The sequence below is a fragment of the Crinia signifera genome, chromosome 7 (genome assembly GCF_055691185.1).
Source record: "Crinia signifera chromosome 7, ASM5569118v1, whole genome shotgun sequence".
Taxonomy (NCBI): Eukaryota; Metazoa; Chordata; class Amphibia; order Anura; family Myobatrachidae; genus Crinia; species Crinia signifera.
This window is the reverse complement of record NC_139223.1, coordinates 152,874,995-152,889,995: the sequence shown is the minus strand read 5'-3', so window position 1 is coordinate 152,889,995 and position 15,001 is coordinate 152,874,995. Positions and strand designations below refer to the sequence as shown.

General features: G+C 47.4%; 2 protein-coding genes across 7 annotated transcripts in view; one reads left to right on the top strand and one right to left on the bottom strand.

Annotated features, from left to right (window-relative positions):
- Positions 1-12,021, bottom strand: part of CCDC148 (coiled-coil domain containing 148) — a 171,977-nt gene extending 159,956 nt beyond the window's left edge. Inside the window, exon 1 of the mRNA XM_083154014.1 lies at positions 11,696-12,021. Within this exon, the coding sequence (XP_083010140.1) occupies positions 11,696-11,859 (164 nt within the window). The 5' untranslated portion in view covers positions 11,860-12,021. The remainder of the gene's footprint in view (positions 1-11,695) is intronic.
- PKP4 (plakophilin 4) overlaps positions 11,955-15,001 on the top strand; it is a 247,002-nt gene continuing 243,955 nt past the window's right edge. For 4 of the 6 annotated variants that reach the window (XM_083154007.1, XM_083154009.1, XM_083154011.1 and 1 more), the window contains exon 1: positions 11,956-12,140. The gene's annotated coding sequence lies outside the window, so the exon portion shown is untranslated. Of the gene's footprint in view, positions 12,141-15,001 lie in introns of all 6 variants that reach the window. The other 2 variants (XM_083154013.1, XM_083154010.1) reach the window with 1 other exon arrangement.

Sequence of the window (15,001 nt, the reverse complement as noted above, 5' to 3'; positions counted from 1 at the left end):
TCAGAGGAGCTTACAATCTAGTAGGAAGGGGAGACAGACAGATTACAAGAGGTGCACGTGAGTGGGTGGTGGTTAGATAGCAGGATGTAAAAAGGCAAGGGGTCAGAGAACCAGCTGGTTTATGCAGTGCAAGGGTATGCTTTGATGAATAGGTGAGTTTTCAGTGCCCGTTTGAAGCTTTGGAAGGTCGGGGAGAGTCTAATGGTGCGAGGGAGTGCGTTCCACTGAAGGGGTGCAGCACGGGCAAAGTCCTGTACTCTAGCATGGGAAGCAGTGATGAGGGTGGAGGAGAGACGACAGTCGTCAGCCAACCGTAGAGGGCGGGAGGGTGTATGAATGGAGATGAGGTTAGAGATATATGGAGTAATGGAATTAGAGATGGCCCTGTATGTGAGTGTGAGGTGTTTGAAGAGGATTCTGTAGGGGAATGGAAGCCAGTGCAGATTTTGTTGAAGGGGAGTGGCAGAATTAGAGCGGCGGGAGAGGAAGATAAGCCTGGCTGCAGAATTGAGGACAGATTGGAGAGGATCCAGTTGGGATTGAGCGAGGCCGGTGAGGAGAACATTGCAGTAGTCGAGCCGTGAGATGACCAGTGAGTGGATGATCAGCTTAGTTGCACTCTGTGAGAGAAAGGGCCTGATGCGAGCAATGTTGCGTAACTGGAACCGGCAAGAATGGGCCAGGGCTTGGATGTGTGGTGCAAAGGAGAGGGAGGAGTCAAGAGTGACACCCAGGCAGCGGAGTTGGGGAACGGGGGAGATTTTGGTGTTGTTAACAGTGATAGAGATATTAGAAGGGGCCATAGCTCTGGGTGGGGGAAAGATAATAAGTTCGGTTTTGTCCATATTCAGCTTCAGAAATCGCTCAGACATCCAGGTGGAGATGGCAGAGAGGCAGTTGGAAACTTGAGAGAAAACAGTGGGGGACAGATCAGGAGAGGAGAGGTAGATTTGGGTGTCATCCGCATAGAGGTGATATTGGAAGCCAAAGGAGTTAATGAGTGCACCCAGAGAGGAGGTGTACAGAGAGAACAGAAGGGGGCCAAGGACGGAGCCCTGAGGGACCCCGACAGGGTTCCGTCCTTGGGACGGAACCCTATTAAGCTTGGGAATCTGATGCAGGTACTTGTACAAGTATGGATTGATATACTGAGGAGAGGAGGCTATCAAGATAACCAGGGTTAGTACTTTGGAGGTTGGCTGTTGACAATATAGGCCCTGGCTTCTACACACAAGAGAAGTGCTGCCCCCTCCCTGTAACAGGCAGGGGCACATCAGACAGGGAGAGAGGAGACTGCTGACTCTCTTCAAAATTGCAGCACAAACTGCGGTGTGATGGACAGCGGAGGGTCCCAGAAGGCTGCAGCTGTTAGTCCTCTCTCTCTCTGCATGATAGGGGGTGGGAGTGGTCACAGTAATCAAGCATCCCCCCATTTCAGATCTGTCACTGGCTGTGCAGCCCCCAGTACCCCCCCCCCCCCCCGCACACACACACACACACACACACACACACACACACACACAGCACCATGCTTTAATTTGGCCACAAACACCCCCCCTCTCCCCTCATTAACCAGGCCTGATACTGCCCTCAATTAGAGGCGGACTGCACTAATGAAAGTCATCTGAAGATGTTAGAACTGAGGGCCTGATTCAGAGTTTAATGTAATGTTATATGCAGTAGACCAGAGCCGGCCCTAGCCTAAATGAAGCCCTAGGCAAGATTTTGGCTGGTGCCCCCTAGCACCGCCACTAGTTCCGCCTCTGACCCTGCTCCCCTTTCCCAGCACCATCAACCCTCATCATAGCAGTCATTTTGGTGCTCCTACCCGCAATATTTTAAATAGAAACAGTGCACACATTCGGTGCGCAGCCCAAACAGGGGTGTGTTCTTGCTGGGAAGGGGCATGGCCACCCAATAGTACCCCCAATTCAAATTATGCCACACAGTAGTGCCACTTTATTCACATTATATCATGCGATGGTGTCTCTTATTCACGTTACATCACACAGTAGTACCACTTTACCTTATGTACATTACTCCTCACATTATTCACATTATACCCTTAGAAAAAAATAATGTATTTTAAGCACCTCCATGGCCACACTGAAACCCAGCACAAAGCAGTGTGTGCTGGGCAGAGGAGAAGAGCTGCAGCTGCTGTCACTTAAGGGGAGGGGGCCCGGGGCCCCACTGGGCCCTTCCATCAGACTGTGGCCTGGGTAATTTGTACCCCCCTACCCCTTTCTCTCGGCACCCCTGATAATACCACACAGTAATGCCCCTTACACATGACACACATTATTAATGTCCTTATAACCATAATGCCCCTTACACATTATGCCAACCTTTATTAATGCCCTTCATACACATAATGACACACATAATGCCCCTTACACATATGTTGCACATTATTAATGCCCTTTTACACATGACACACATAATTTCCATTACACATATGTTGCACATTATTAATGCCCGTATACACATGACACACATAATGCCTGTTACACATATGTCGCACATTATTAATGCATTTATACATGACACACATATAATGCCCCTTACACATATGCCGAACACTATTGCACAACCAACCCACCCGCAGACAGCACTCGCACAGCCGCTAACACTGTGACCTCTGCCTCTGCTTGGATACAGATGTTTCCTCATACATCTTGACTCAATAAGCCATGCAGCTCCTGGCCAGTTCTGCTAACGTTGGGTGCATTTGTTGCTGAAAATTCATCTTATTTGCATTGTTATGACCAGCACACACAAGGAGCTTCTGATGATTAAAATGATATGCGGCATGCCTATATTCTGTGTGCGACTGTGGCTGTACCTGCATACGGAATGCTACGTTACAGTAATTTCCATGAATACACTATTTCATATGCAGATGCAGCCTCACTCACACACAGAATATAGGCATGCTGCATATCATTTTAATCAGTAGAATCTGCTGATGCCCCTAGGCAATCCAAAATGCCCTAGGCAATTGCCTAGTTTGCCTATGCCTAAGGCCGGCTCTGCAGTAGACAAGCATGTGCCACAATAGTCTTGCAATAGCGGTGACGGAGGGGATTTATTGGCAGTCAGGGAATGTTTGTGGCTGGTAACGGGGAGTGGCGAATCAGATGCTGGTGTGTCATGACTGCGATCCCATATGCAGTTAAAATGGCTTTGGCATCTTAAAAATGATGGCCATGCTGGGCATCCATAGGGTTGCTCAGGCCAACCACTTTGCTACTAATGGTAACATCATTGTACAGGAATGGCTGCGGCATTTCTATATTTTTGCAGAGCTGAAGCGTGCAGTGTCACAGGGCATTTGCGCACATCTATACAGAAATGCCTCGTACAACTGTAGCAGCCTGCAGAGGGGTACTGTGCACAGTGGTAGCAATACCGAAGGCTGTTTTGTAATGCAGGGGACTAATGACTGGTTCTTTTGCAAATTGCTGTTTAGCAATAGAGAAGACTGATGAGCAAGGGCCTGATTCAGCAGAGATTGCATAAGTGATCCCCTGTGCACTTTCACAATTATCAGTGATCCTCAGATGTCAGCTGCCCGCCTCTGCACATTATTAATCAATAATCGAAGTTCAACCATGCCCCCTTTAACCATGGCCACACCCCCTTTACGAATTTGTACAGGTTTTTACTCTTCAGATGTTGGAGGGTATATGGAATCCTGATGTACATATTATTATTATTATAATTTTATTTATAAGGCGCCACAAGTGTTTCGCAGCGCCGTACAAAGGAACAATACAGGGAAACAAAACTTGGCATAACATTGAATAAATAACAAAAATACAGTACAAATAAAGAGCGCCACAGATCAATACACATTACAGCTTGGATATAAGTAGTGAGGACTCAATCAACATACAACTAGAGGCTTGAGGCCAATGATGGAGAGGAGTATGCAGACGAAGATGGTCACTGAGTGTTGGAGTAAAGGAGAGCTGTGAGTGAAATGTGAAGAGAAGTGGGCTTTGACAACAGGAGGGAAGAGGGCCCTACTCGGAGGAGCTTACAATCTAGTAACATATGTGCACATGCAGTGAATGTCACCTGACTGATGAATACAGGGCATCCTGTTGTATGTATATGCACCTGCAGTGAATGTTGCCGGAATGATGAATGCAGGACCTCCTGTTGTATGTATGTACAAAAAATCATTGCAGTGAATGTCACCTGACTGACGAATGCAGGACTTCCTGTTGTACATATGTGCACCTGCAGTGCATGTTGCCTGACTGATGAATGCAGGACCTCCTGTTGTATGTATGTGCGCCCGCAGTGAATGTTGCCTGACTGACGAATGCAGGACCTCCTGTTGTATGTATGTGCACCCGCAGTGAATGTTGCCTGACTGACGAATGCAGGACCTCCTGTTGTACATATGTGCACCCGCAGTGAATGTTGCCTGACTGACGAATGCAGGACCTCCTGTTGTATGTATGTGCACCCGCAGTGAATGCTGCCTGACTGATGAATGCAGGACCTCCTGTTGTATGTATGTGCACCCGCAGTGAATGCTGCCTGACTGACGAATGCAGGACCTCCTGTTGTACATATGTGCACCCGCAGTGAATGTTGCCTGACTGATGAATGCAGGACCTCCTGTTGTATATATCTGCACCCGCAGTGCATGTTGCCTGACTGATGAATGCAGGACTTCCTGTTGTATGTATGTGCACCTGCAGTGCATGTTGCCTGACTGATGAATGCAGGACTTCCTGTTGTATGTATGTGCACCTGCAGTGCATGTTGCCTGACTGATGAATGCAGGACCTCCTGTTGTATGTATGTGCACCCGCAGTGAATGTTGCCTGACTGATGAATACAGGACTTCCTGTTGTATGTATGTGCACCGGCATTGCATGTTGCCTGACTGATGAATGCAGGACTTCCTGTTGTATGTATGTGCACCCGCAGTGAATGTTGCCTGACTGATGAATGCAGGACCTCCTGTTGTATGTATGTGCACCCGCAGTGAATGTTGCCTGACTGATGAATGCAGGACCTCCTGTTGTATGTATGTGCACCTGAAGTTCATGTAGCCTGACTGATGAATGCAGGACTTCCTGTTGTATGTATGTGCACCTGCAGTGCATGTTGCCTGACTGATGAATGCAGGACTTCCTGTTGTATGTATGTGCACCTGCAGTGAATGTTGCCTGACTGATGAATACAGGACTTCCTGTTGTATGTATGTGCACCGGCATTGCATGTTGCCTGACTGATGAATGCAGGACTTCCTGTTGTATGTATGTGCACCGGCATTGCATGTTGCCTGACTGATGAATGCAGGACCTCCTGTTGTATGTATGTGCACCCGCAGTGAATGTTGCCTGACTGATGAATGCAGGACTTCCTGTTGTATGTATGTGCACCCGCAGTGAATGTTGCCTGACTGATGAATGCAGGACTTCCTGTTGTACATATGTGCACCCGCAGTGAATGTTGCCTGACTGATGAATGCAGGACTTCCTGTTGTATGTATGTGCACCCGCAGTGAATGTTGCCTGACTGATGAATGCAGGACCTCCTGTTGTGTGTATGTGCACCTGCAGTGAATGTTGCCTGACTGATGATTGCAGGACTTCCTGTTGTATGTATGTGCACCTGCAGTGCATGTTGCCTGACTGATGAATGCAGGACTTCTGTTGTATGTATGTGCACCGGCAGAGCATGTTGCCTGACTGATGAATGCAGGACCTCCTGTTGTACATATGTGCACCTGCAGTGAATGTTGCCTGACTGATGAATGCAGGACTTCCTGTTGTATATATGTGCACCTGCAGTTCATGTAGCCTGACTGATGAATGCAGGACTTCCTGTTGTATATATGTGCACCTGCAGTGAATGTTGCCTGACTGATGAATGCAGGACCTCCTGTAGTATGTATGTGCACCCGCAGTGAATGCTGCCTGACTGATGAATACAGGACTTCCTGTTGTATATATGTGCACCTGCAGTGCATGTTGCCTGACTGATGAATGCAGGACCTCCTGTTGTATGTATGTGCACCCGCAGTGAATGTTGCCTGACTGATGAATGCAGGACTTCCTGTTGTACATATGTGCACCCTCAGTGAATGTTGCCTGACTGATGAATGCAGGACTTCCTGTTGTATGTATGTGCACCCGCAGTGAATGTTGCCTGACTGATGAATGCAGGACCTCCTGTTGTGTGTATGTGCACCTGCAGTGAATGTTGCCTGACTGATGATTGCAGGACTTCCTGTTGTATGTATGTGCACCTGCAGTGCATGTTGCCTGACTGATGATTGCAGGACTTCCTGTTGTATGTATGTGCACCTGCAGTGCATGTTGCCTGACTGATGAATGTAGGACTTCCTGTTGTATGTATGTGCACCTGCAGTGAATGTTGCCTGACTGATGAATGCAGGACTTCTGTTGTATGTATGTGCACCGGCAGAGCATGTTGCCTGACTGATGAATGCAGGACCTCCTGTTGTACATATGTGCACCTGCAGTGAATGTTGCCTGACTGATGAATGCAGGACTTTCTGTTGTATGTATGTGCACCTGCAGTGAATGTTGCCTGACTGACGAATGCAGGACCTCCTGTTGTATGTATGTGCACCTGCAGTGCATGTTGCCTGACTGATGATTGCAGGACTTCCTGTTGTATGTATGTGCACCTGCAGTGAATGTTGCCTGACTGACGAATGCAGGACCTCCTGTTGTATGTATGTGCACTCGCAGTGAATGCTGCTTGACTGATGAATGCAGGACCTCCTGTTGTACGTATGTGCACCTGCAGTGCATGTTGCCTGACTGATGAATGCAGGACTTCCTGTTGTATGTATGTGCACCCGCAGTGAATGTTGCCTGAGTGATGAATGCAGGACCTCCTGTTGTATATATGTGCACCTGCAGTGAATGTTGCCTGATTGATGAATGCAGGACCTCCTGTTGTATGTATGTGCACTTGCAGTGAATGCTGCTTGACTGATGAATGCAGGACCTCCTGTTGTACGTATGTGCACCTGCAGTGCATGTTGCCTGACTGATGAATGCAGGACTTCCTGTTGTATGTATGTATGTATGTGCACCCGCAGTGAATGTTGCCTGATTGATGAATGCAGGACCTCCTGTTGTATGTATGTGCACCTGCAGTGCATGTTGCCTGACTGATGAATGCAGGACCTCCTGTTGTACATATGTGCACCTGCAGTGCATGTAGCCTGACTGATGAATGCAGGACCTCCTGTTGTATGTATGTGCACCTGCAGTGCATGTTGCCTGACTGATGAATGCAGGACCTCCTGTTGTATGTATGTGCACCTGCAGTGCATGTTGCCTGACTGATGAATGCAGGACCTCCTGTTGTACATATGTGCACCTGCAGTGCATGTAGCCTGACTGATGAATGCAGGACCTCCTGTTGTATGTATGTGCACCTGCAGTGCATGTTGCCTGACTGATGAATGCAGGACTTCCTGTTGTATGTATGTGCACTTGCAGTGCATGTAGCCTGACTGATAAATGCAGGACCTCCTGTTGTACATATGTGCACTTGCAGTGCATGTTGCCTGACTGATGAATGCAGGACCTCCTATCGTATGTGTACCCGCAGTGAATTACACCTCACTTTATTTGCAGACTTTGCTAGTGAGAAATTGATTTGGCAATTTTCCCTTTCTCTAAGCAAATCAGCCCATTTCAGCAGCTCTATACAGGCAGAAGGATCACACACATACTATAGACAGCGCTGCAGTTTTTGAAAAAGCTTTGTGGAGACTTGGAAATCCTTATGTCAGTACTGAAAGAAATCAGAGGAAGACAGAAACATTGTCTGAAACATGTGAACCAGTTACATCTGATTTCTCTCTGACTGACATTAACCCAGTTCTGTCTGTAACTGGGACAGAACTATACTTACATTCCCATGTGTCACTCCACAATTTATCTTGTATCTCATTTTGTCTTTCTTCTGAAGGAGATACAAATTAGTAATCCCATTTATTCATGAACTAATAAATTGTTGCATAATTGAATAACCATTAGAAACTGGGTAACTTGAGGACCGCTTTTGGGAACCAATACCCTAGTCAGCTCAGATCCAATGCTGTGGGGGGGAATTTACTAAGATGTGTATTCTACTTCACACGTGATGTTGCTATGGGCAACCAATCAGATCCTGTCCACTATTTTCTAGAGGGTGCTAAATAAATAAGTAGCTTCTGCTTTGCCCATAGCAACATCACATGTGAAGTAGAATACACATCTTAGTAAATTCCCCCCACAGCATTGGATCTGAGCTGACTAGGGCATTGGTTCCCAAAAGCGGTCCTCAAGTTACCCAACCAGTCCAGGTTTTAGGAAAATCCTTGCTTGTGCACAGCACAGATGGTATATTGAAACTGACTGAGGTACTCTTACCATGGATATCCTTAAAGCTGTGTAAACACGGGGGCGATAGGGGCTGAAGTCGCTGGGAATATGGTCGCAGGCGACCATATTGCCAGTGATGGGAGTGTGCCCCGGCGATAAATCGCCGGGTGCGCGCTCCCGTTTTCAGCCCGGTTCTAATGGCTGGTCGCAGGAGCTTGCTCCTGCGACCAGCTGATTACCTCAGCGGCACCGCCGGTAGAGGTTCCCTTTCATCAGCGACCATCTCTGGTCGCTGATAAAAAGGAGAAACTGAGCAATATATGGCGGCTCAGCCATATATTGCTAGCAATATATGGCTGAGCAATATATCTCCCCCGTGTGTACGGAGCTTAAAACCGACCTTTGTGTGCCTTGAAGACCACATAAGGGAACCACTAGATGGAGGAGTTTACTGTGTATCACTGTATATTTCATACTTTTTTGGGCTGTTCCATGATGCATTATACATGGTAACTTGTTCTTAAATGTTGCATATTGTTTAACGATGTACATGTCTGTAATTGGCTTCTAAATTTTTCATCTCTGCGCCTACATAGGACAATTAAATTTCCATTGCCTTTATGTTTTTAAAACACACTGATCATGCTTATTTGTAAAGTACAGTAATATAATGAATGCTCAGCCTAATGGTGTGTACACACGGTGCGATATGGCTTCCGATGTTGCCGATATAGTGCACATCGGAAGCCATATCGCATGCCGATTGTGTACTTTTCAGGGCTTGCGAGCCCGATGCGCGGCCGATGCGTGCTCCCGAGTGAGCACAAATCGGCAGCGACATAGTGGGGGCAGGCAAGACTATATAGTGCAGATCTGCACTATATAGTCTTTGTGCCTTATACTTACATAGCTCCGGCGGCCAGAGGGGCTTCTCCTGGGGCTGCAGGGCTGATGCGCAGTGACCCAGAAGTCCGCCGTATAGAAGAGGGTGGGGGGTGTGGCCTCTGATGTATGCATGGGGGGGGGGGGGTGAAGCTGTTGCTGTGTCGCGGCCCCGGGTGTCGCAGCACCCTGCCAACTGTGCCCCTGCCCAGCACCTGGTGACAGGTACTGTCTTCTCCTCTTCTCTCCTTCATGCCGTGCGATGTGAGTCCCGATGCGATCAGATCGCATCGGGACTCGCATCGCACGGCATGTCGACCGTGTGTACCCACCTTAAGAAATAGATAATGAATAATACAATAAAGTATAAATAAAGTATAAATGTTATTTATAAACCATACTGTGGGCCTGATTCAGCATGGTTTGCTAATGAGAGAATTTCAAATAAAGCAATTATTGAACAACTGAGCGAGGGGATTTAGCGGGCCAAAATGTATATGGATTGTAAACGCAATGGAGCCAAAGATTGACTGACAGGAAGCCGGTGTTTTGGTGCAGAAACTGGCTGTTTTCTGGGTGTGTTTGAAAAAAGGCAGGCGTACCCAGGTGCTTTTGAGGAGGGTCTCTGACGTCAGCGCTGGCCACATTCAGTCTGTGTCAGTCTCAGATTAGTGGAAGACTCAGACCTACTTACAATTTGAACAGACAGCAAAGTCTCTTCGATGTTTCATTTCGGAAAGATTTGTGAATGGATCATGGGGCAGATGTGTTAAGCCTGGAGAAGAGATAAAGTTGAGATAAGGTAAAAGGAGATAAAGTACCAGCCATGCAATACCCAACTGTCATTTTCAAACACAGTTCATTGGCTGGTGCTTTATTATCCTTTCAGTTTATCTCCACTTTATCTCTTCTCCAAGCTTAATACATCTACCCTATGGTTAGTAACCCATTTACAATTAATTCGCAATTTCGCATGTTGGATTTTTACTTTCACATTTAGCGGCGTCTTTCTCCTCGCAGTCTACTGCAGATTTTCTGACTAGCGATCCATGCTGAGTTCTGTGGCAAATAACTCTACATTCTTAATAGCATAACAGGCCTACCTGAACCACAGGCCTTCCTGAACCACAACTATAACTAAATAGAACAGAAATAATCCATTATAATTTAACAGTCATGACATCACCATTGATGTGCACGCGATGCCTCTCACGCTGATATTACCCTGTTGTAAAGTGTCACATGACACTACAGTCTAGAAGTAATTTAAGACGCTCGTCCCTCCATCAGAAACAAAGAACTTTTATATCCTCAACTCCCCCATGGGAATATCAGGTGACACCTTAGAGTCAGGAGACTATCAAATGATGAGAGACTGAAGAGGAAGAGACATTTCTACAGTAGCATCAGAGAGAAGTATTGTTATAGCCCTTATAGAAAGCAGCTAATAATACCATTCACATACAGTATACAGTATTTAAAAGTTGCTATACCAAGACAGAAGTGGAGATATCTGACAGGGGGCTGGATTGAGGCCTATTCGCTGAGCTGTGAATTCATTGCTCTGGCGATTATCAATAGACCACACATGTGCATGGTACTCTGTGGGCATGTGTAAGGTCCTCCTGTGGCTGTTTGCAAGATGATTGCCGTCCGGCATCTGTAGGTGTCACCCCATAGTTTTCTGGGAGTGCCTTCGAAAAATACATGAGGGTGTGGTCATTGAAATGGATGGACACCGATGTAATCAGCAGCTCCAATATCCCTGCGCCCATCTAGACTTACCTGCACTCAGAAAATGCCACTACATCGCTGTGTGTGTGTGGAGGTGCCATAGCGATGTAGATGCATGGCCCCACGCGGCGATATCTCCCGCCGATCAATAACTTGCACGGTGGTTATTAGTCTGTCGCCGCCAGTGTTCTTACTGGAGAATACTGGCCTTTACACACCGCCCGCACGAACAAACTCCTGCCCCCCCTCGCACCCCGATTTCCCCGCAGACATGCGAATTAATATTTAGCCTAAACAACCATTCGCAGCCTTGCGTACGGGGGCAAAATCATTCAATGGTCCCTGCGCAAATAATCAATTAGCCATGCCCACTCGCACAATGCAGCTGCACATGCGCATAAATGTTTATATGCATGCGCAGTCACTGAACATCGCTTCCGTGTGCGAACGCGCAAGGGAACGAGCAAACTAGAATGAGGGCCCATGTTCCCTGTACTGTGACTGTTGTGTAGTTACTAAACTAACAACAATAACAAGAACAATAATAATAATAATAATAAATAAATAATGTTTTTAGAGGACAAGACTTCTGCGATTAGCCCATGATCCCAATATCTCCTCCAACACTAGCTTCGCTTCATTCTGTCGCGATATACACCGGAAATGAAGCAGGTATCACATTTGATTAAGAGGATACATACTTGCTTTCTCCGTGGAGACCCTCGGGATATTGTCGTGCAGGAGAGAGTTGGAATCTCTGTAACGATATCTTCTGTCGCGATAGACGGCGACGCAGGATAAATATCCAGTCCGTGCACACGAGGTCCTGCCTACTCCGATACAACAGCATCGGTACTGTAGCCATGACAACGGGCGGCGCGCACCTGGTTGGCGGGTTTGGATGGAGGGGGGTTTCCAATGGGATTCCGCCTCCTCCAATGGCGGCCTGGGCAGAGAGCGGCTGCGCCGTGACGTCACATGCTGGGGGGAGCCGGCGCCGCTGCTGCTGCTGCTCCGTGTGCTGCCGCTCGGAGCAGGGTACTCAGCTCCCGCATCATGGATACGGGGTAAGCGGGGCTGCCGCCGGTGCCTGGGGACACCCATGAGGCTGCGGAATCCGGAGCCCGGGGAGACTTGAGCCGGCAGGTGAGTGCGCCGGTTATTCGCTTCTTCTCTGGCTGTTTCCCTGCACACCGGGATCGCAGTGTGCGGGTCATAGAGCCGTCTCCCGCCCCTCTGCCTTGTGGCTGCTGCAGACTGCTCTGTCCCGGGAGCCGCGCTCGCACTGCACAACTCATTCCTAGAAGTCACACTGCACCAGCGTGCTGTCCGGGAGCATAGGGCACGCACCCTACCTGGCATGTGCATACCATGCTTACTTACCTGCCCGACGTGCCTACCAACTGGGGATGTGATTGCAGGGCACACTTACCTACTAGAATTGCCTACCAACTGGAGATGTGATTGCAGGGCACACTTACCTACCTGACATTACTACTAACTGGAGATGTGATTGCAAGGCACACATACCTACCTGACATTCCTACCAACTGGGCATGTGACTGCAGGGCACACATACCTACCTGACATGCCTACCAACTGGGCATGTGACTGCAGGGCACACTTACCTACCTGACATGCCTACCAACTGGCATGTGACTGCAGGGCACACTTACCTACCTGACATTCCTACCAACTGAACATGTGATTGCAGGGCACATACCTAACTGACATGGCTACCATCCGGGCATGTGACTGCAGGGCACACTTACTTACATGACATGCCTACCACCTAGGAATGTGCTTATCAGTACACTAACCTTACTTCTGTAGGCTCACTTATCTACCTGACATTACTACCAACTGGGCATGTGCTTACTGTGCACACTTATCCACCGGACTTGCCTACCAACTGGGCATGTGATTGCAGGGCACACATACTTACCTGACATGCCTACCAACTGGGAATGTGATTACAGGGCTCACTTACCTACCTAACATGCCTACCAACTGGGCATGTGATTGCAGGGCACACTTACTTACATGACATGCCTACCACCTGGGAATGTGCTTATCAGTACACTAACCTTACTTCTGCTTAGTGGGCACACTTAGCTACCTGGCATCTTTATCACCCAAGATGTGCTTGCAGTGCACACTCCCATGCATGGCTTATGAGTACACTTACCTTGCTGGCTTACTTATCTAACAGTCATGTTCTAAGTGGACACATACCTGCCTTCCATGCAATTCCTATGCATGTGTCACATGGCACACTACTAACAGGCATACTTGCATTCTGTGAAAGTGCCTTGCATGTTTTTGTGAAGTACACCTATCTCTTGGTTTACCTAGTGCATGTGCCCCACCGATGGGCACACTTACCTGGCTTCTGGGCATACACCCTCTACTGGCCACCCTTACTCCAATCCCCTTCCTGAATCAATGTATGCACCAGACACTATTCTACTGTACTTAAGCGGCACTTACCTACTGTATGTGTTACACTTACATCTACTTCCTGCCATTGCTTGTGGTACCAGGCAGGCACCTCCCTCTGGCCACACTTAACTGTGTATGTTGGGCTAAGCACACTTTTATCTCTGAGCATTTGTTTGACACATATCTTGCACAAGGGACATTAGCACCTCTGTCAATCAGCGATTATTACATTCAGGGCATTTGATGCATTAAAATATTGAATCTGCACATTTGTACTAACATTATGCCCAGTCTGATGTTAAGTAAAGTACTGTTGCCTAGAAAGACAAGTAGTTAATTGACGCAATTACTTTTTAACATCCTATGTCTACACTAACTGCTAGTCTGGATTTGATTGCTTAAATCAAGCCTGTGTGATGGCACTGTACGCCTAGCCACAGCATACACACCAAACTGATTATTCGTTTTCCATACACAGTATATTAAGTTTTACGCAGCTATTTCTGCAGCATGTCTGCTTTGTCAGCCCTCTTCTGATCCCTCCACACTTTACCTTGCAGTCAGTGTGCGCACTCCAGCCCCCATTATGAAGGTCACCACTGAATTCTGCACACTGTTATTAGCCGTGATGATTTCTTAAGCTGCATATCCAGATGAGATCTGACAGTTCTCTGCTGGTTGTGATTATGTCTGAGTTCTCTGCTGACCCTTTGCCCTTCTCATTCATCCTGTGAATTAGGGGTGCCTTCCCGGTAACTCTAATGCTTGTGAAGTCACAGGGCTGTGTGTTGGATACTACTGCTGCAGTGTAGTTCTTGCAGACCGGAAGGGTGCTGTTCCCAGCTGATGACTAGGCAGGTGTGTATGTTGCTTTCTTCCTTCTATATAGAAGGAAGAATGCTAAGCATGTGCTGGGGGAAATCTGCTCTGCAGCACATTCCTCAGGACAGACCCTTGCACCAACATGAGCACCTCCTTACTGTTTCATAATGCAGTTTACTGCACCTAAGGTGATCTCCCAGGTCTGTCGTTTTCCCTTGACAATGTGCTCAGTTTAATTATACTTCTTGGCAAATATCTGATATTTTCGATTGCTGAAGGTCACATTCTCCTCTGGTTGCCAGAGGGTTAACAGTGCAGAAGCCCAAATAGCATTTTTTTTTTTTTTTTTAGTTCATAAAACTCCTTGTCTATTACTACATTTAATATGAGACTGATTCATTCTTTACTGAATGGCTGTATGCCAACTCTTCCCATTGCTAAAGATTGTAATGCATTAGTGTTGTGGAACCGGCACAGAGATTTGTGCCGCTGCAGCCCGCGTTACCCTGTACGAGCACCTGTAGATTTTATTTATTTAGTATGTACATTGGATGTCTTGTGCTGATCTTGATACTGACATGGCAGTTGTGTTAGCATAAGAAATAATTGGCCTCTGTTGCATGTATTGCTCTTAGCCAGGGGTGGTGTCAGGATACACAGAGGAGACGGAACTGTCTGATTCTCTTAAATTGCTGGGTGTGTCGTTTACCATTCAAAACATTGACCCAACGGGAGTCCACAGT